The following is a 19995-nucleotide window of genomic DNA, read 5'->3' as shown; positions in this document are numbered from 1 at the left end:
GTAGAAAAATAAATTTATTTAAAACAAGATGGAGTTCTGGCTGCTAACACATTATAAATGGTTCCATTTGAAACGTCTGAACTGGGCACACTTAAAATACGAGGGCATATTTCATTAGCATTTATGCAATTTTTCAGGCGACTTTTCCCAATGTTTCACTCATCATCAGATGAGAGAGAGCTTGTCAGGAAAAATTACAGTTAATGGTAGTTAATGGTGGCCAAATTCAATGGACTTGTTTCTATTTTGTTTCTCTCTTGCTGGAAATAATGAAAGTATTACATGAACAACCCTTACATTGCTTGCAAAAAAAAAAAAAATGCATCCAGTTCCAAAGGTAGGTAACACAAAGCTTTATCTGATTTATAAAACCATCTATGTAAACCTACTTTTATGTTTTATTTGATTCTAGCCATCAGCCTGAGCTAAGGAAGTAACTCTAAAATACATCTCGTGGCAGCAATTTGCCGTACTATGCCAAATTAATCTGCATGAGTCTATACCTGTTTCTAGGACACTGGAATGCATGTTTGTGAAAAAGGAAAACATTCAGACTATTGTTTTTGTGGAATCCGGGGGAAAGTCAAACCACCGGGCTTCATCACGAATTGCAACAGTCTCTTCCCCAGACACAACGCTCGCCGTCTGTATTAACCACACCATCGACAAGGCTCCTGACTCTCGATTGCTAAATCAGCAGTTGCAGAGGCAGAGAAGCCTTCCCAAACCCTTTCTGGCTGATTTGAAGTCACTGAGTTGGATCCCCAACCAGTTGAAGTTGGACATCCTTTTGAAAAACTGCGTAAGTCACCCATCTGAAGCCAATCCACTCTGAGCTTTCAAGGTAGGCCAACTGGCAGAGTCAACTTCAATCAGTAGTCTGCCTGCTTCTCTTTGAGTTAAATATCTCTCATTGGACATGTACCAAATGATGAAGATGTGCTCAGAGGGCACTGGACCTTAACAAAGGACACACAGTGCAGCATCAGCGAATCTCTAAGCCCTTGTTCCATACTTTTCGATTTGTCGCTCTCTTGGCTTTCATCAGCACTCAGCTGCAGTGAGAGAAATGCGAAACAAGAATCCTTCCACCCCAAGGCCAGGTCCACCTGGGGCCGATTTGCTGGCAGAACTTCATCTGACGGCAAACATTAGAGCCTTCCGACTTCTAAGAGCTTCATTTCTACTTCTCTTTGTAGATGAAAATAGACATTCCTCCTCACATTGCCACCTGGGTTTCCAGGATCATTCCCACTCCACCCCCTTTCTCCCCGTGGACAAAAAAACCCAACCAAACAAAAACAAACAAACAAAAAACTACAAGGACAGCAAGAGTAGGCTCAACTCACAGTAAGAAGCATCCCTTTAGTAGGATGACTTTACAACTTCCAAGATAAGCTGGGTTTCTGGATCCACTCTACGTACTTCCTCAAAGAATAACCATGAAGGTAGACTGGAGGGATACTGGTGTGCCTTTAAAAAATGCCCTCCACGAAAGTGACTTGCTACAGCCTGGATGATGTTGCAGTCTGAGATCCCCAACCTCAGCGAATAAGGCAGGCGATCGACCGGATTTTGCAAACACGAAATCTCGGCCACTTCCAAGTCCAGGTGACCAAGATAACGCAAAGAAGAACCTGATGTTAACCCCAGAAATAAACGTTTCAGTATTTGAGTTCTTCCATATTCTAAGATAGCTGTTATGATATATTCCAAATACTATCGCTGAACGATCCCAGTCTCTACAAATTTTAGGAGACGCATGTTACTGATACTGAGTAGACGCCAGGACTAAATACAAGTAACAATATGTAATTGGTGAAAGCGGCCAGTCAGAACTCCTCTCTGCTGCCCATCAATACTATCAACACCTCAGATCATGTGAACGAGATGAGACACGATGAAAATTCTAAATGGCCTGTACGTTATAGCCACTGTTGTAAAATATGTTCAAAACTAACGTTTCAGTCAGTGAAGTCATTCAAATGATAATTAAATGGCGTACTGTGTGCCCGGAAACCTCTTTGTTTTAAGCGTGTAGATCAGAAGACCAAAAATTCCAGCGTATGAGTTTATAACAGCTGAACTGCAGAGTGAATGCTCCTCGTAATAGGAGATACGTAATCAAGAAAGTGCTTAAATAAAAGACACGTTCTTGGCTTCTTTGAAACTATGATTTGGCTGTTTAGGAGGGATTCCATCAGCTCTGGATTACTGGTACTGATCGAGCCAAGTAATACACAGAAAACCAGTGCAAAATGGGAAATTCTTCCCTTTAGTCTCTGGATGGTGTGTGATGGAACTTCCCTCCCAAAATGAAGGAGAAAAACTATCTTCTTAATTGTGTTCTTTTCCCCCTCAATCTAATGTTACGCAAGTTCGCATTCCAAAAACACATTCCCGCACACAGTTTGAAGGGGACAATCCACATGCTTAGATTTGAGAGTTGACTTCATTACCGCATTTTCAATAATGCCAGCATTCAGAATGGTCTCAAAAGTCACCAGGATAATAGGACTATTATCTCTCTCGGCAATATCTAATAAAAAGCTCTTAAGCACATCCAGTCCCTGGTTTTATAAAACATGGCAGCAAATTATCTGCCAAGAATGTTCGGTGATTCTTTCTCTATTCAGCCAGCTTTTCTCCCCACAGTGAGGGAAGATGATCGGGGGATTGGAGTCAACCACTCAGGAGACAAACTTAAAATTGCAGGTGGTCCGGGGAAAAAAAATAAGAAATAAAAACAGACAAAAGGCTCCTCCAGAGGAAATCTTCCTAGTGAGAGTTGGTGAGGTTTCAGAACAACTTCTACGTTACCGATGCAAAAATCAAGCCTCCGTGATTTTTGAATGCAAATTGTAATTTCACTAAGCTGCCTAAAAGGGACATTACACCGGGAACGTACTTTCTGATCTGGCGGGGCCACCAGAGGAAAGGCGAAGAGAGAATGGCAAGATAAACAAATACGGAGCATCTCCACTCCAGGTGGCTAATGAAGAAGAGTCTCCCTCTTGGGGGACGGCTCTGTCATGACTAAGTTATCTACATGTGCATGGCCCAAGTTGGTCCACACAACGCTGGTAGGTATCCTGGGGAAAAAAAATTCTATGGCCAAGTCAGTTTGGGAAACACTTCATATTCTATACCCCTCCTGTAGAAACACAGTGAACATTAGCATATTAAAGGCTCAAAGGATTTCTACAATGAAAAGACTTGTTAGTTTTTTTTTTAACCCACTGGTGCCCAAATATATCCGATCATAAAAGACTTGTTTTTTTTTTTTTTTTCCTGAGTAGCAATTACCATTCCACAGTGATATTTTATGGTAAAGAACTGAGTGAAGGTGAAGCTAGATATTTTATCTATGTAAAATAATTTTGCCCTGCACATCCACATAATTGACAGAAAAGTGAGGTTACTTTCTTTCCCTCTGAATTGATTTGCCTTAAATATCCACACCATTTGCATGGGCATAAGTTTAAGGCCATACAGCCAGAGCTCCCAAAGAAAGTTGTTTGACACTAATAAGGAATTATTGTAAACAGCCTAGGAAAAGCCTGATTTTCAATTAGAAGATGAGGCTCAATATACTAAAATCCTTGAAATAACCACCCAGTGCCACATTCATGACGTTCTGGCCAACCTGCCTGGTGCTCACCCCGAGTGCAGCAATGGACCGTTTTGTTTTACAGTTGAGAAGCTCAATGTATCCTTGTAAATTATCTGAGACAATTACATTTGAAAAAAAAAAAAAGTCTGAAACCAGTGCTCTACAAATAAAAGACCTGGGATTAACCCTGTAGAGTCGGTTCTGAAAAACCTTTGGCAAAGCTGTTCAAGCTCAATTCCATATGGAAGTTCAAAACTGTGTTTGGCCAAGTTATTGGATGAGGGTTTTAAATGCTTGCATTTATTTCAGGGGCTGTTTCTTTTCTTTTTCTTTAATATTTTTTAATGTTTATTTATTTTTGAGAGAGAGAGACAGAGCCCGAGCAGGGGAGGGACAGAGAGAGAGAGGGAGACACAGAATCTGAAGCAGGCTCCGGGCTCTGAGCTGTCAGCACAGAGCCTGACGAGGGGCTCGAACTCACGAACGGTGAGATTCTAACCTGAGCCCAAGCAGGCTGCTTAACCGACTGAGCCACGCAGGCGCCCCCGGGGCTGTTTATCTTCACGCAGAGTGAGGGGAGTTTCCCAAAGGAAGCATCTTAGGAGAATAGAGAAGCCATCTAATGCCTATCTCTATATTGCTGTAAATGCTCCTGCGTGGTCTGATCCTCCCTCCAACAAAGACAGAACACATTTTAAAAAGCCGCCCCATCCAGCACCTTATTGATAAAAGAAGAAAAAAAATCCCGGGAACGTGGGGAGGTGTGTCTTCTGTATCAGAGACATGCTTACAGCTCCGGGGTGCACAGACCTCCTATGATGCTGCAAAGCTCAGCCCTGCCTCCCTTTTCGGTGGCATCTGACTCTGTTCCAAACGATGACGCCAGGTGAGCCTTTCACGTGGGCTGCCGGGGTCCTGTAGAGATTTCGTGTCCCGAGAGACGCTCGGCCACATCTCCAGTGACTGATGTGCCCACTTCCTGGTGGCTGTGAGTATTCTGCACACGCCGAGGGTCACATTCCGTCTCAAACGTTTGTCGGGAAAACGGCCCTAACTTTCTCACCAATTCCCGTTAGATGTTCGGCTCATGGAATGCGCCCGGGAACCAGGCAAACTGAAGGGGAAAGAAGGGACTCGAGGATTAGGTTCCCGTGAGAACAAGAACAAGGCCATGTTTGATTGACTGCTGCTGAAATACGGCATTTCGCTAATTATGAATGAGCATTATGGAACTACCTCTGAGGCAGCCTGTGGCATCTCCGTCTCTACTTGGGTTAGCGAAAGCTGCTGGACTAGAAATAATTAATATTAATGATGAGCAAACTCTATAAACCACGGACCCCGATTTTTTAAGAAATAGTTTTACTGTTGGATGCCACACAAGTAAGCCTCATTTTGCACAATAGATTTGTGTCTGGAAAGTGCCTGTAAATTGATGTTTTGAAAATCAAACCATATTGTAAATGCATGAGATGAGCTTCCTATTTAGAGGAAACCTGCAGTGAATCATTTTCAAAGTGAAGGCTTCTTTTTAAGGGTGAAAAATTACCTTTTTATCTGTTTGGAAATATATGCTAGGATTTTTGTGACAGGTTCGCTTCGAGTGGGAAAACATCTCTATATGTCTTTTTTTTCCCCTCTCCCACGTAAAACGGTGAGTTATAATCATTCGGTGATAAGCGTCAGGCAGCCAAACGACACCACAGTGGAGCGGGTGTGTGGGCGTGCAGCCTCTCGGTTTCATTGCACACACTGTCGCGACTTGCCTGCCTCGTCCTCTGCCCTCGTTTGAAAGGAAGGAACTGTTGAATTGCCATTTATGAGAAACAGTTCTTTGGAACCGTTATTCGAATTCAACTAAGAAAAGAGTTTTGGGGTGCCCGGGGGGGCTCAGTCACTTAAGCGTGGGACTCTTGATCTTGGCTCTGGTCGTGATCTCACAGTTCGTGAGTTTGAGCCCCTCATCGGGCTCTGCGCTGACAGCCCGGAGCCCGCTTGGGATTCTCTCTCTCTCCTCCCCCCCCATGCCCCTCCCCGACTCGTGCTGTCTCTTTTTTCTCTCTCTCAAAATAAATAAATAAACCTAAAGAAAAACAGAAAAGAGTTTTGTGCCATAGCTTCAAACGTGGGAAATTATGTAATGGCTTTAAACCAGAAATGGCTTGATGTGCTCTGATGTGCATAATTAACTGTCTCATCATATCTAATCAAACTTTTTTTTTTTTCTACACGGAACTAAAAGACAACAGACCTGAATTGTGGCATGATTTTAAAAGTCAAGTTACTTTACAGTTTAGAGGTAAAAGTTTCAGCGAGAGCAATGGCAGGACATATGCTTGGGAATGCCTCGTATTATTCTGGAATCTTGGAACAGGGCTTCTGTGAATTTAACATAAAACGTTATGCCAAGAATGGTCTTTGGGAGGGTTGTTCTTCCACAGAGGTGGTCGGTCGCTTAACCAGGATGGTTCGTGCTATCCAGAGAAAGATCACTTTCCAGAACATAGAAATTCATTTACTTGCTCCGATACATTTCTTTTACTCATAGATTCAAGCTCTCATAATAATAATAAAGGTGCCAGTAGCAAATACAATGGGTGGCAACTTGTAAATTACATAAATTACCGGACCTCTCTTGATTCTGTTTAAGAGCTGATTTACGTCACATATGGAATCAAAGTGCTGAAGACGTTTCTTTGCTCAGAAATACTATCTTCCAAGACTGTTTTAGACCGCCACTTAATATACCACTTAACTAAATTCCTGACAGTGTGCTTTTCCTAGCAAGGGAAGAAAAAAGATTAGTCTACTGGGTCCGAAAGAGATATTCAAAAAAAAACCACACACAAATATTTTTAAACAGTGCATATCTACTTTATGGCAATGTTCTCTTAACTCGGTGCTTAGGAGTAAAGGAAATAGCACCGCAGTGGATTATTTTTCATAGTTCACTCAGCAATGTGTTTACTAAGTCACTGTTACAACTACGCGCTTATATATTTTGATATACAGTATGTTCTACAATAGTGTGTCTTCTGAGATTTCTTTCTTATTTTTAAAACCTATTTAAATGTTATTTTACCTTCCCTCCCAGCAAAAACAAGCTTATTTCTCAAGGGATTCATAGTCAAGCCTGATCATAATTAAAGGCAGAGTCTGAAATGTCTTTTTAGACCAAGGAAACAGAAGCATCAGGAATGATTTGCCCAGGCAAGGGAATAGAGTGTTTATTTCACAGAATGGCGGGGGCTAGCCCATGAAATTTTATTCATATGTTTTCTTATTCAGACGAATCCCCTTATGCACGCATACAGGAAAAAAAAAAAAAAGAACTCAGAAAAGGATTCTGTTCTATCTGATTAGAACACTGCCAACATGCTTGTTATGATATTTCAGGAGTAGTTATTCATGTACATGTGAACCAAGTGGTCCACAGCTAAGACTCAGGAAATAAGCCCAGTGGCGATCTTGCCAAAGGTGAGAGGCTGTCCTGGGAATGGGGGCGGGGCGGAGCACGTCTTGGATCAGGCTCTGGTCCTCTGTTTTCCTCTCTGCTATGTCTGAGGAGGTACTGTCATTTCCCCAAACAATCGAGTTCAGGTGGATTCTGGGATGAGTAATTCCATGGGTAGGTAGGAAGGCCAGGGTTCAGGGATCTCTTATCGGAGTCGGCCGGACCTGGGTTCCAAGACACGAACCACCGCAGTGTGACGATTCAATTAGCTAGTGGATATCAACACTCGGCACAGTGCCCGGCACTTAATAAGTGAAGCTTTTATTTTTAAAAATAACCACAGAATTCAAAGGACAGCTGTGGCTGTGATAAGATGCTGTGATGAGCTCTGAGGAGGGGAAGAATGTGCCTAGCACCGAAAGTGTGTGCACACAAGACACTTCAGCCATTTGCCGTTTTTATCCCCAGGGGCTGGGGTATGTGGGTCAACAGAGGAAAGGTTCGACGTCGTCCAGGTTTGCTAGTTCTGGAGAGGTGGTGCCCCAACTGGGAACCTCTGGTACAATTCAGAGAATCGAGTGCAAAGCTCAGAGCACTCGGTAGTGATGACGGTACTAAGCGTGAGCATAATGAATCACAACCATTAACGTGTACCGAGAACTTCCGATGTACCAAACGCTGTGATCAGCACTTCAGCCGCTTAGTCCTGCGACGTAGCTGCTATTACTATCCCCGTTTTACAGATGGGGAAAACTGAGTCACAGAGAGGTTGAGCAACTTGCCCCAGATCACCTGACTCAACAATGGTGGAGGTGGGATTCGAACCCAGGCGACCTGGCTCCAGAGCCTGTCCATTTCCAGCTCAGCGCTACACTGCTTTCCATGCGTGGATTGAGGAACGGAAGAGTAAAATATATCAAGATGTTTGTAGTAATTGACACCTTCTGGATCCTTCCTGCTTTCTGGGTCTTTTTACCTACCATTCACCCGATGACGTGGGCTGGCTACCCACTGTGGAGCAGGCCTTGGAACCAGCTGCCGAGGAAAGGCAGGCGAATCCACACCACCCCTCTCCTCAAGCAGCTCGAATCTATTATGTTAAAGGTGCTACCTGGGGCTCGACAGTCCTCACGAGTGGCAAGTCTGCTGCTCAGGCTTTCCTGGACATTCCTGGGGTTTGGAGGAGGGATCACGATCGAATGTGTCTTCTGTTCCTCCACATCCCTCACTCCCAGCTACCTGACACTGTCTGACAGGTTTCGTGTTGGATATCTGTCGTGTGGGAAAGAGTCTGCCGACTTGCCCGGAATGAGAGTGTCGCTTCTGTCTGAAACTGCTCCATCCAGAGAGTTCAAGAGATGTTTTCTACGCATCGTGTAGGAAACACACATCGAAACCCTGTTACGAGCGTGTCAACAAAGAAATTCTAAAAGCCCGGTCAAACAACCAAAAAATTCCTGTTATGGAACCACAGACATAGCCCGCAACTGATTATAAAGCCAGGCTCACCACGAAGGGATGGAACATCCCTGAAATTTCAAACGCCTCAGCCCCTCATTTTCTTCAGAAGTGAGACACTCACTATTGCTCGTTTCATTTCCCCAGCTCGGGAGCATCAATATGATTTCATGTCCTTTATGCCACAGGGCAAATCACTGACTACTCGCCCTCTTGATCCGAAAGTCTGTCGTGTGGCTGTCCTGCATTTCCCTACTGCGCCGAGCCCTGGGCACAGCCATCTGTGGTTTGGGAGTGGCTGCCACTTGGACCCCAGGACCCCTGAGGTTTGTCCGGGAAGGACCCCCCAGAAGTATCTTTCCTAAGTGTCTCTACGCGGTTCTTGTGCATCTTGGCTTCCCGCCACCCTGAAGTGCATTTCAACTTCATGCAAAAAACAGCTTTGCTTCAAACCACGGCCACCTTTTATGTTAAAAGAATCCATCAAGACAGAATCTTTTGGTGCCCCCCCCCCAAACTCTTTCTAGCAGATGGAAAGGCAGATTATTTCAATGAAGAGGCTGTCGCTGACAATTGCAAGCAATGTTTTCTCCAAGTTCATAGCAACGGTGCACTTTTACGATTTCTTAGTGACTGGCAGGATCTAATCTTCAAGGCATGGTGACCACGATAGCGTCCCCAAATTTTAATCCAGGAGTAAAGGTCAAGGCAGATCACAGTTTTCAGGTCCACTCGAATCTCCGAAGAAGAGAGCACCCCCCACAAACCATGAAGATAAAGGGCTGACCTAACGCCAAATCGCATGCGCTAAGACAGTGAGGTTATAAAGAGTATGCGATTTGAGGGGAAAGTTTGCAAATTTTTCTACAAACGCTCAAACTATCACTAAATTGAATAAATGATACCTTGGGTGCGAGTAGGTGGGTGGGAAAACGCACTGAGTCTTGTCAACGTGGTAAAACATTCAGGAATGTGCTGGGCATAGCTAATCTAACCAGGGGAAGAGCGGTACACATGGGGATTGATTTTAGGTCAACTGCTCTCTGCCAGCATTGGGAATCGATCCTTTGATTCAAACCACATCGATACCACACTTGTGAGAAGTAATGGTGGATATTAGCAAAAAGAGCACTCGACTAGGACTCGAGAAGCTTAGGACTAAGCCTTGCAACACTACGAGTTGCAGAAGCCTGGGCACCTCGCTCAAGCCACCCGAGCCCGACTTGCCTGACTCCTAATGTGGGGACAGAAGTCATGCAAATAAGTGCCTACAATCGGCTCCGTGAGCTCATCTGACAGCAGCACAATTCACTGCAGAATCTGAGGAATAGCGACTCTTCGTTTTCTATCTGATGAAGCAAAGGCTCAGGGAAGCACCGAGTGATGTCATGAAGTCACATGGCAACGACGGCGACAACCGGGATTTGAACGTCCCATCTCCCGGCTCCCAGGACTGAGTAAGAGACCACATGTAACAAATGTAACACATGATTTCAGGGGCGCCTGGGTGGCTCAGTTGATTAAGCGTCCAACTCTTGGTTTTAACTCAGGCCAGGATCTCACGGTTCACGAGTTCAAGCCCCACCTGGGGTTCTGTGCCAACGGCACAGAGCCTGCTTGGCATTCTCTCTCTCTCACTCTCTCTCTCTCTCTGACCTTCCCCTGCTCATGCTCACTTGCTCTCTCTCTCTCACTCTCTCTCTCTCTCCCAAAATATATAAATAAACTTGAAAAAAATGGAAACAAAGCCATTAATGACTGTTCAACTGAAATGTGATACAGATATGGCAGGTACGCTATAAGAAATGAAAGTTTGAGTCTCATAATCCAAGAATCCTAGAGTGAAATTCTAGCTCTTTCACTAACTAGGTCCACGATCCTGCGCAAGCCATTCACCTGCTAAGAGGAAATCTCCTTCTCCGTAAGGTTGGAGCCCCTTACACAGGGGCTGGAGGATGAAAGGTGGTGCATGGCGGGAGCAGACAAAGGGCACAGGGTCCCTTGGGACACCAGGAAGGCCCGGTGCCCGGCATTAGCTCTAGCAGCGGCTGGGTGGCCATGGCTGTTTGGGGTGAGAACCTTCAGAGGACACGCCTGGGAGCAGTGGCAATGACGGCAGTGGCGGCATCAGTGACGACATGCGTACGTAAAGTGCCTGGAAGTGGGGGCTAGAGTTACCCAAGCACAGTGTTCCTGTGCGGTTTCTATGCTTCCCTTCTCGTTGTATCACATGATGTGTGAAACTGATTTCGGAGACACCTAGAAAAACTCTCTCAGTTTCCAGAGATCCTAGACAACTTCTAGATATTATGAGCACTAGGGCCTTTTGGGGGGGGGTGGATTTCCTCTTGAAGGTCTAGAAATACTTCAGGTGGCAAATCATTACCTTCCACCCCCCACCCCGGTTCCCTGTCTCCCACACTGCTCTCTCAGGCACCGTGGAACCTGAACGAAGGCAGTGTATTAAGGTTGCACTGGTGGGTCCTGGGTGCCAAGATCCCAGGGGGTAGCCAAGAAAAGACACTGTGTTCACTTGGGTTTACAAGGCATAAAGTCTCTCTGTCCCTCTGTGCCCATCTTGGCAGCATATTTGGAGACGTCAATCAAAGAGCTTGGAGAACTTGTCCTGTTTGGGTCCTCATTATTGAAGTGGATGGATGACCCACCAAGAAAGGCATGTGTCAGATTTTTCAACTGATTTTACAGCTGTAACTGGGCACGCATCTATAGTATTCCACCAATTCTACCAATTCTGCATCAGGAAAGCAGAAGGGCTGTTTGTGAGATGCTTGACAGGATGGGAGAGAAGAATGAAAATAGTTCACGAGCGGGGTGGACATTCCTTCTCAGCTACTCCAGTCTCAGCTGTGCTGGTTGGTTGGGTTTCTTTTCCATTTCTAGGAATGGCCAAGGGGCTCACGTACTGTGCTGCTCTGCCTTCTGAATGTGGAAGATTTGTGATGCGCTCCAGCCCTGCAGCCGTCTGGGGACAAGGCAGCGTGTTCTCTTTCTTTCTTTCTTTTCTTTCTTTCTTTCTTTCTTTCTTTCTTTCTTTCACGTTTATTTATTATTGAGAGACAGAGAGAGACAGAGCATGAGCAGAGAGAGGAGGAGACACAGAATCCGAAGCAGGCTCCAGGCTCTGAAATGTCAGCACAGAGCCCGACGTGGGGCTGGAACCCACAAACTGCGAGATCGTGACCTGAGCCAAAGCCGGACACTTAACCGACTGAGCCACCCAGGTGCCCCCAAGGCAGCGTGCTCTAACGGGCATGCGGAACTCTGGCTTCCAGTCCCAGCTCCCCCATCTGTAGCTGGAAGACTTCGGGCAAGTGTGTTCCCCGAGCTCAGCCTGGTTTCTTTTCACCTGTGGCTGTCTAACAGGACTGACGTGAAACTCCCATGAGGCTAACGCATCGTGCGAAAGTCTTTACGGTAATCAATCACGGTGGGATTATTTTCAGCATTACTTCTTTCCCTCCCAGTTACTGTTGAAAACGTCAAGGGGAGTTTGGAAATAAGCCACTGGTTGATCACGCTGGGAAGACATATTTTTTTAATTATTCCACTATGAAGGACATAAAAGCAACGTTTCAATTGTCAACCACGTTGGCGAGCAGGAAGGGTGATGGCTGAACCTCTCATGAAAACGGACCTAAACATCAGCTGTCTTCTTTTTGCTTTAATAGGGGAAAATGGAGATTTCTGGACAGAGACGCTGTTCCCACCACGGGTCACAGAAATCAACCTTACTAAGTCCCTTAGAGGCACGGATCCGTCTGCCTCTCTGAAGGGAGCATCTTCCAGGCATGATGACACAATTGAGCTGAAGGACCCGAGCTGAGGACAGACCTGTACTTGCCTACGCAATGCCCACGTCCACATGGGCAGTGTATGTGAGACCCGACTCAGTGACGGTATTAAGATCGAATGCTCTCCCTGATCTAAACCAAACTGACGGCGACCATTCTGGCACACACCTGCGGTCGGTCCAGTTGGCCTAATGCCTGGGCAAGATCACAACTGACTGGAAATCAGTAGGGCCATCTCCCAAGTGTCTATGAGATGGCTTCAGTGGAGGTTAAGGGCACATGCTCTGAAGTCTATCTGGTTCTGGCTTTGTTATTTTGGCTCCGTGGGCAACTCACTCGATGCCTCTGAGTTTTGGTTTCTGCCTCTGTGGAATATAACGAGGTGACTGCCACAGGCTCGTTATAAAGGGACCAAGCGCCCGGCACGTAGTGGGCACTGAGTAGATACGGGTTGGCTGAGGCACTGGTGTTATCAGTGTAACTCTAACCTTTGCTAACCTGGGAGCTCCTTCAGGGAGGGGTGTGTGGTGATTCATCCCCAATGTACCACAGAGCTCCACCTGGAGCTTTACGGACTAGGGGCTTAATGCATTTTTGCTGAAAGGGAACCAAAGTTTCAATGAGTGAATAAATATTGCTGCAAACCAGGTAGAAAAAAAGAGATACTTGACTTTTGTCTGAGAGAAAGAGAGAGAGAGGTTTGCCTCTAATGACAGATTCTCACAATCCACCAGAAGCAGATGAATCTTGGGCACACGTACAACACACAAATCAACTCTGATCTTTCGAGATTTATGCCACCTGAGCAAAAAAAAAAAAAAAAAACAAAAACACAAACATCTGTGTTTTGAGCTTTTGTCAGGCAAGTAGAAACCCACAGCTCCTGCTGAAGGAGCCCTGCCTCGCAGTCTTGGGGCCTGTCAAGCACCAGCAGCTTCGGCCCTTCTCCACGCGAACACTCCAAATGCCAATATTGCTTGTTGTCACATTAGCCAATATACGATCCTCAAAATAAAATCCTCTTGATGTCTGATTACTCTTCTTAAGGACCTCATGCTGATTCATTTCAAACTGTGAATTACCTTTAATTCACAGCTTGAACAGGCTGCCAAATTTGGTTTTCTCTGCTCCCAGGTGGCTGTCCCTGATGTGGTGGAGGACGTCCAAAAAAATATTAAGTCCTTAGGAAAAGTTGGCAAAAGCCCCGAGATGCAGGGCACACAAGACAGGTTCAAAGCAAGAGTTGGCATACGTCTCGATGTGAAACCCGGAATGGCGGGAAGCGGTGGAGCTCATCGAGTTTACCTGTTTATCAGGAGAGTTCAGTTGGGCTCTTGTAAGCCACAAACTGATCATCAACATCCCCCAATTCCAAGTACCCAATCACATACTCTGAGTAAGAATTCATCTGATTAAGAAAATCACAGCCCTTTTTTCCCCCTGCCTCATTACACAGGCGCTTTGCTACCAGAACTTTATCCGGAAAGCAGACCGAACATGTACTTATAAAAGAGTATATGAAATTGCCACCGATGTGGACTAAGGCTCCACAGTAAGCCCAGGCCATTCTCGAATCTCAAATCACATTCTCAAAACGAACATTTTCTTTTAAGTTTACATATTTATTTTGAGACAGAAAGAGAGGAAGAAGAAGAGAGAGAGGGAGACAGAGAATCCCAAGCAGACCCTGCACCATCAGCACGGACCCTGATGTGGGGCTCGAACCCACAAACAGTGAGATCATGACCTGACCCAAAACTAAGGGTCGGACGCCTAACTGACTGAACCACCCAGGTGCCCCAAAACAAACATTTTCAACGAGAAAAATTTAGGTAGGATGGGCAGGGTGGTGAATGTGAGGGTCTTTCTTTCTTTCTTTCTTTGGTTAAAAAAATTTTAAGTCCCCTAAGAAATAATGTAATGCTTGTTAGTGGTTATAATGAACTGGAAAACATTCTAATAATAATAATCTTTCTATTCTCTATGGTAATGAACTCTTCCTACCACAAAAAGAAGAGTTTAGAAATAGTTTTATTGGGGTGCCTGGGAAGTTCAGTCGGTGAAGCGTCCAACTTCAGCTCAGGCCATGATCTCCCGCTCATGAGTTTGAGCCCCACATCACCTCTGTGCTGACAGCTCAGAGCCTGGAGCCTGCTTCGGATTCTGTGTCTCCCTCTTTCTCTGCTCCTCCCCTGCTCGCAGTCGGTCTCTCTCTGTCTCTCAAAAATGAATAAACGTTAAAAAAATTTTTTAAAAAAAGAAATAATGTTTTATTTCAAGCAATTTTGACCAGGTTTTGCTATAATTTATCGGGGACTCCTTCCCACTAACTTCAGCCGTACAAGTCTCCCAGGTTCAAAATGCCCAATGTGGTGTCCCAAATCCCTGAGCTCATGAGAGTACACGAAGAAGGGCAGAGTGGTGGGAGGAAGAGGCCTGCGTTCGGGCTCTCTTGCCAAGGAGCGGCATCACTCACTCGGCCCTCTGTGCGCTCACGGCCGACGTGTCCGTTCAAGGTAAGTGTGCACGGTTAGTTTGTCTTCACACTGGACTGTGCACACTTCACGAGGAGGGGCCGTATTTTGGCTTTGCTTTTCTCAACGAAACAACGGAAAGAATCCAGAGCCCCTCCAGGATGGCTGGCAAGCACAGTGAGGTGATGTGTGTCAGAACAGTGGGCGTGGGCCCCGGGCCCTGGCCTCGCGTGCACACTCAACAGCACAATGATTATTGCCCGAGACCCTCTGCCATTCTTGTGACGGTGTAATTCCCCCTCCTCTCAACTAGGGCTACATTCAAGGATTTGTTCATGGGGTGTACAAGGCCATCGCCCACAGGTAAACTGAGACCGGCCACAACTAGTCTGTGTCCACAACGCCTTTCCTCAGGTCTCTGGGTCCAGGGCTGGGAGGTTTTCAAACCTGTAGCTAACACAAGTGAAAGAGGCGGTTTTATGGCAAGGAAAGAAAAGCACTTTGGCTACATCTGCCTTCATATTGGGCTTTTATGGAAACTCTCCAGGCATTCAAGACAGCATGGCTTAAAACACAGGAGCTGCTTGATTAAAAGGGGGGCTGGATGGTTTCCAACTGGACAGAGTCCAGACGCTAACAACCAACTATAACAAAGGCACTACATTCACAAAATTAGCTGACGTCAAGGACTGACAAGATGGATGCCCCGGAGTTCCCGGATGCTGTCTGAAAATGCTTCTCAGGGCAACCGAACACATCTTACACGTTCCTACGTAGGATGGCTCATAAAAGATCAACGAGGTCAAGTATCTTTGTAAAGCCACTGTACTGACAAGGACTTGACAAGATGTTACACACTAGAAGAAGCAGTCCAACTCAACAAAGAAACTCCAAGTTCTTTGGGTTTGGTTTCAGTTTTCTCCTCCATCAGTCCTTAATGGCTTCATTAAGAAACTAGAAAGTAACATACTGTCCAGTGTATACATCCAATCCCTGAATCTCATAATTGAAATAAATGGATCTTTCAGAGGCAGAATGCGTATGGTACCACTGTACAAATATACAACTCTAGAGCCCCAAGAAATGCAACTTGACCCTCATACGCCCATGTCCCACCCTCTTCTGGGAGATAGATCTTTTAGAAGCCTTGGGTGAGGCCTGTTCCAACACTCACAGACGTGGAGGGAAACAAAGACAATTGGCTTTTCTTTCCTCCAGAAATTATTTTTTAATTTTTTTTTGTTGTTTTTAACGTTTGTTTATTTTTGACAGAGCTGGAGACAGAATGCGAGTAGGTTAGGGGCAGAGAGAGAGGGAGACACAGAATCCGAAGCAGGCTCCAGTCTCCAAGCTGTCGGCACAGAGCCTGACGCGGGGCTTGAACTCACGAACTGTGAGATCATGACCTGAGCAGAAGTCGGACACTCAACCGACTGAGCCACCCAGGCGTCCCACCTCCAGAGATTATTAAGGGTTAAAGGTAAAGTCATTTTTGTGTTGTTAAATCTAGTTACTAAAGAGTATAACTTGTTTAAAAAATATAACTGTTTACATTTGAATTCTGCCAAATATTTGCGTGTATACCTTTACACGTATATGCATTGCTCATTACTTTGCTTAACTTCCCTTAAGGGACTCTATCTGTATATTTTGAAATAAAAATACATGTACCCCCATGATTTACACTCATATCCTCTGAATCCTAGGTCAGTGCTTCCCCCCGCCCCAGTACTCTAACTACCATGAACAGAGATGGAAACTCAGGACTAATGCTCTTGCCTCAACGGGCAGAGAGAGTTCTAGCCAGAGTGGGCAGGATATCACCTCATGGACGGACATCCCATAAAAAGCGCTGTCTGTCAATAAGATCTACCAAGCGAGGAAAAGACCCAGTTCTCCAAAAGCCAGTCAGACCGCTGGGGTCAGGCCCAGAGAGAGCAGCGGCCGTCAAGAACACAGACGGAGCCTGGCTGGTTCCCAGGTTGCATTCGCACGCACTCGGATCAGTGTTCTCGAACCTGCTGCCCGTGCATGCAGTTCTTTCAAATAATCCAGGCCCAAATGGAAGGTCTGTATTTCTTCAGCTGGAGAAAAGGCCAGATGAGGAAAACTAATAAAGTATTCCAGTAATTAAGGGATTCGGCTTAGAAGACTCCCATCTGTCTTGCTGTAGGTGGTGACTGCATGTCCAGGACGTTTGCCGGCCTCGGGAAGGGGCCTCTCCTGCAGGAGGGCCAGCTGAGGCGTTGTTTCCCACCAAACTTGGGCTACTCGTAGTCTGTCTACACACAGAATGTTCTTAGTTGCCGGGAGGATTACCCTGCCTGATGGAAAATCCTAGAAGCTGGCTTGAAAATCACACTGTAGTAAAATGTAGTAAAATATGGGAGTGATAGTACTGGCTAAGTGGATAACTGTTTGGAAGCTAACAATTAAAAATAATTACCATCACTCTATCTGTCCCTTTGTGAAACCTATACCCTACCATAAAGAAGGGAACTTATTCCAGCCAAAGTCTGAAGGACAATGCTCGGTCTTTAGATCCAGCAGCCAAAAAGAGAGTGGCTCGTTCAGAAAATCGACTCTGTATCTTTTCAGTTTTACCCATGCTTCCCATAGAGAACCTTAGTCCTATTGAATCACACAGTATACCCCCGTGCTATGAAGTACTGTTTTCTGGAAATGCAGCCTCTAACTATAAATCACAATTGCCGAGTTTATTTCTGTTAGTTACAAAGTATTGAAATATTGACTTTTATGGTCTGTATGGAAATCAGCGTATTTCACAGCAGGAGCCTAATACTCTTGCTTTAGGAGTAGGATCATTTTACAGTGGGAAAAAAATATTTTTTTAAATTTTTTCACGTTTGGAAACCTGTGTTGATTCCGTAAGTGCTTGCGTGTGCGCGTGCGCGCACGCCCGTGCGTGTGTGTGTGTGTGTGTGTGTGTGTGTGTGAATTTTACTGACATTTTAATGGGAGAGAGGTAAGGTAGGAGGATAAGATCTATTGTTTACTAGAATGACAAGAGAAAGGGCAAGTCAAAATGCGCTGAATGGAAAACACTGAAACGAACAATATCAAAAATGATTTTGATTTCTGTGTTTCCATCTAATTTAGTCTTTAACTCAGGGTTATAGTTTTTTCTCCCCTTTCTTATTTTTGGTCACTTCTTTAAATGAGAATTCTTGGTTGCTGAAATTGAACCTTGATTAGAAGGCGCAAATCAGGCCAGAAAACCAACTAAGAGCACTGGCGATGGGAGCTTTGCTGTCAAACGGAACCAGGAACGTGGACGTGCCATTGACTTTCGCAGAGCCTTGGTCTATGTGGGAGTCATTCCCAGTTGTTTTATGTAATTTTTCGTGATCTTCCAAAAGGTGAGCAATTCACTTCAAGTGTGCCATTAGACCACTTGAATGTCATAAATTATTTCATTTCAAAAATTTTCAAGAAGGTGACTATTACTCACATAGAAAAGTCGACTTTCATTTTCTATTATTAGGAATGAAAGAAGTTGTGAGAGAAATACTCCCTTGATACGTTCTTGGACAAATGGATATTACAAAATCTACAACAGTTAATCTGAGGAAATTGGTTTCTCCATACCCCTTCTTCAGTTAACATTAATAAGAAATGAAGACGGCACTGAGTGAATCGTTCTGAACTTCAACCCAGCGCCATGTAATCTCTTATTCCCTCTCTTCCAGGCTGCCCTTGTTTGCATTTAATGTACAGTCCCCAGAAGACCTGCAGACATGGTTGCCGAGATGTGTCCCTTCCCCTCCCCAGTCGGGGTGTCGGAATGTTGTGTCTAAGGATGCCTGCAGCTGAAGTTACACAATGTTCAAACAACCAGTCAAGAATCATAGTTGATTTCATACTCCAGGTACCAGTCCAGCCTGTATTTACATCATTACAGAGTCTAATGGTGATCTCGTTCAGTTTTACTGTGACTCGCTTATTGTGGGCAATCTCATTCTCCTCCCTAACTGAACTCCGTATTATTAGGAGTCAAGGTTCCTATTGTCAAGGAGCAGGACAGAGAACAAGATTCGCTCAGCACCGAGGCACCGTTCCCTTGCCAGATGCCCCCGAAGAAGCCTGTTTTGGAAATCAAAGTACTTACGACTCGAGCGGTACTGACTTTGTAGAAGCTCTGCCAGTCGGGTCGCTCCACTCTGAAAAGAAAGGCACACACAATTACTAGCCGTGTTTCCCCCTGTCCGACGATCAGTCTCAATGCAACTGGTCTTCACACGTGCAGCCCTTCCAGTTACATGTTTTCACGGCATCCCGTCACAAATAACACATGAATAAGATAAAGGAGCCGCCTGGATGCATCACAGTATGACTTTTTGCTATTGTTAATCCATATTTTATGATATTAAGTAGGAATGAGAAGAAAGTGGGGGAGGGGGAGAGGCCATGAACGTTTGGACTGAGAAGAATTCTTTTTGAAAACACCTACTTTGTAAGGTGAATCCTGGGGTCAGATGTTGGGATTCCTATAAGGAAGAACACACATAATACAAATATTAGTTACAATGATACAAAGGGAACAGGACGCGTATCTGTTATCGTTGAAGATAGGACTTGACTCATGTTTGCACAAAGAGAACCACTGTTAACGATTCCAGTAATCCGGCTTCTGTGCAGAGCTCTATTCGAAGGATAAACATTTGCTAGTCGAACCTGCTGCAACATGACCATAACTGCCATTTCATCAGAACTGTAAGTTAAGACCGCTGTCTATTTGGAAATGTGTACAACGTGGGAACAAATGACCCACATGTGTGAAATTCAAGTGTTTAATTTCTCACTTAGCTAGGCAATGATGTCTCTAAGGAAGTAAAGGGGCCCTGGTTCAAACTAACAAATGATCATGGTTTTCGGAGAAGCGTAAACAAGACGGTAATTAATAGATGTGCTCGGTTCCTCCTTTTTATAGTAACCACTCCAGTTTTCTACCTTCGCTGTGACACCTGTGCGATAGGTGGGTCTCATTTTCACAAGAGAAGGGTTCTTAAGACTTCATTACAAATTTGGTGAAGTATGGGAAGCGATGTGAAATATGTCAGTGGAGCACATTATTTAAAGGGATTTGAATTTGATTTGAAAGGCATCCCGCACACAATTCATTCACTGTTTTTTGAGAAACGCAGATGTAGACACAGCGGGCTT

At 45.0% G+C, this 19995-nt stretch overlaps 1 protein-coding gene across 11 annotated transcripts in view; it reads right to left on the bottom strand.

The window, feature by feature from the left end:
* The window catches only part of AFF2 (AF4/FMR2 family member 2), a 455939-nt gene that overhangs the window by 118149 nt on the left and 317795 nt on the right, over nucleotides 1-19995 (bottom strand). For 7 of the 11 annotated variants that reach the window (XM_023249262.2, XM_023249266.2, XM_023249263.2 and 4 more), the window contains 2 exons: nucleotides 19283-19319; nucleotides 18941-18992 (listed from right to left, as the gene is read on the bottom strand). In XM_023249262.2, coding sequence (XP_023105030.2) covers nucleotides 18941-18992; nucleotides 19283-19319 — 89 coding nt within the window. The remainder of the gene's footprint in view (nucleotides 1-18940; nucleotides 18993-19282; nucleotides 19320-19995) is intronic. The other 4 variants (XM_023249264.2, XM_023249268.2, XM_023249265.2 and 1 more) reach the window with 1 other exon arrangement.

Source organism: Felis catus, chromosome X (assembly GCF_018350175.1).
Source record: "Felis catus isolate Fca126 chromosome X, F.catus_Fca126_mat1.0, whole genome shotgun sequence".
NCBI lineage: Eukaryota > Metazoa > Chordata > Mammalia > Carnivora > Felidae > Felis > Felis catus.
This window is presented reverse-complemented; position numbering and strand designations above follow the sequence as displayed.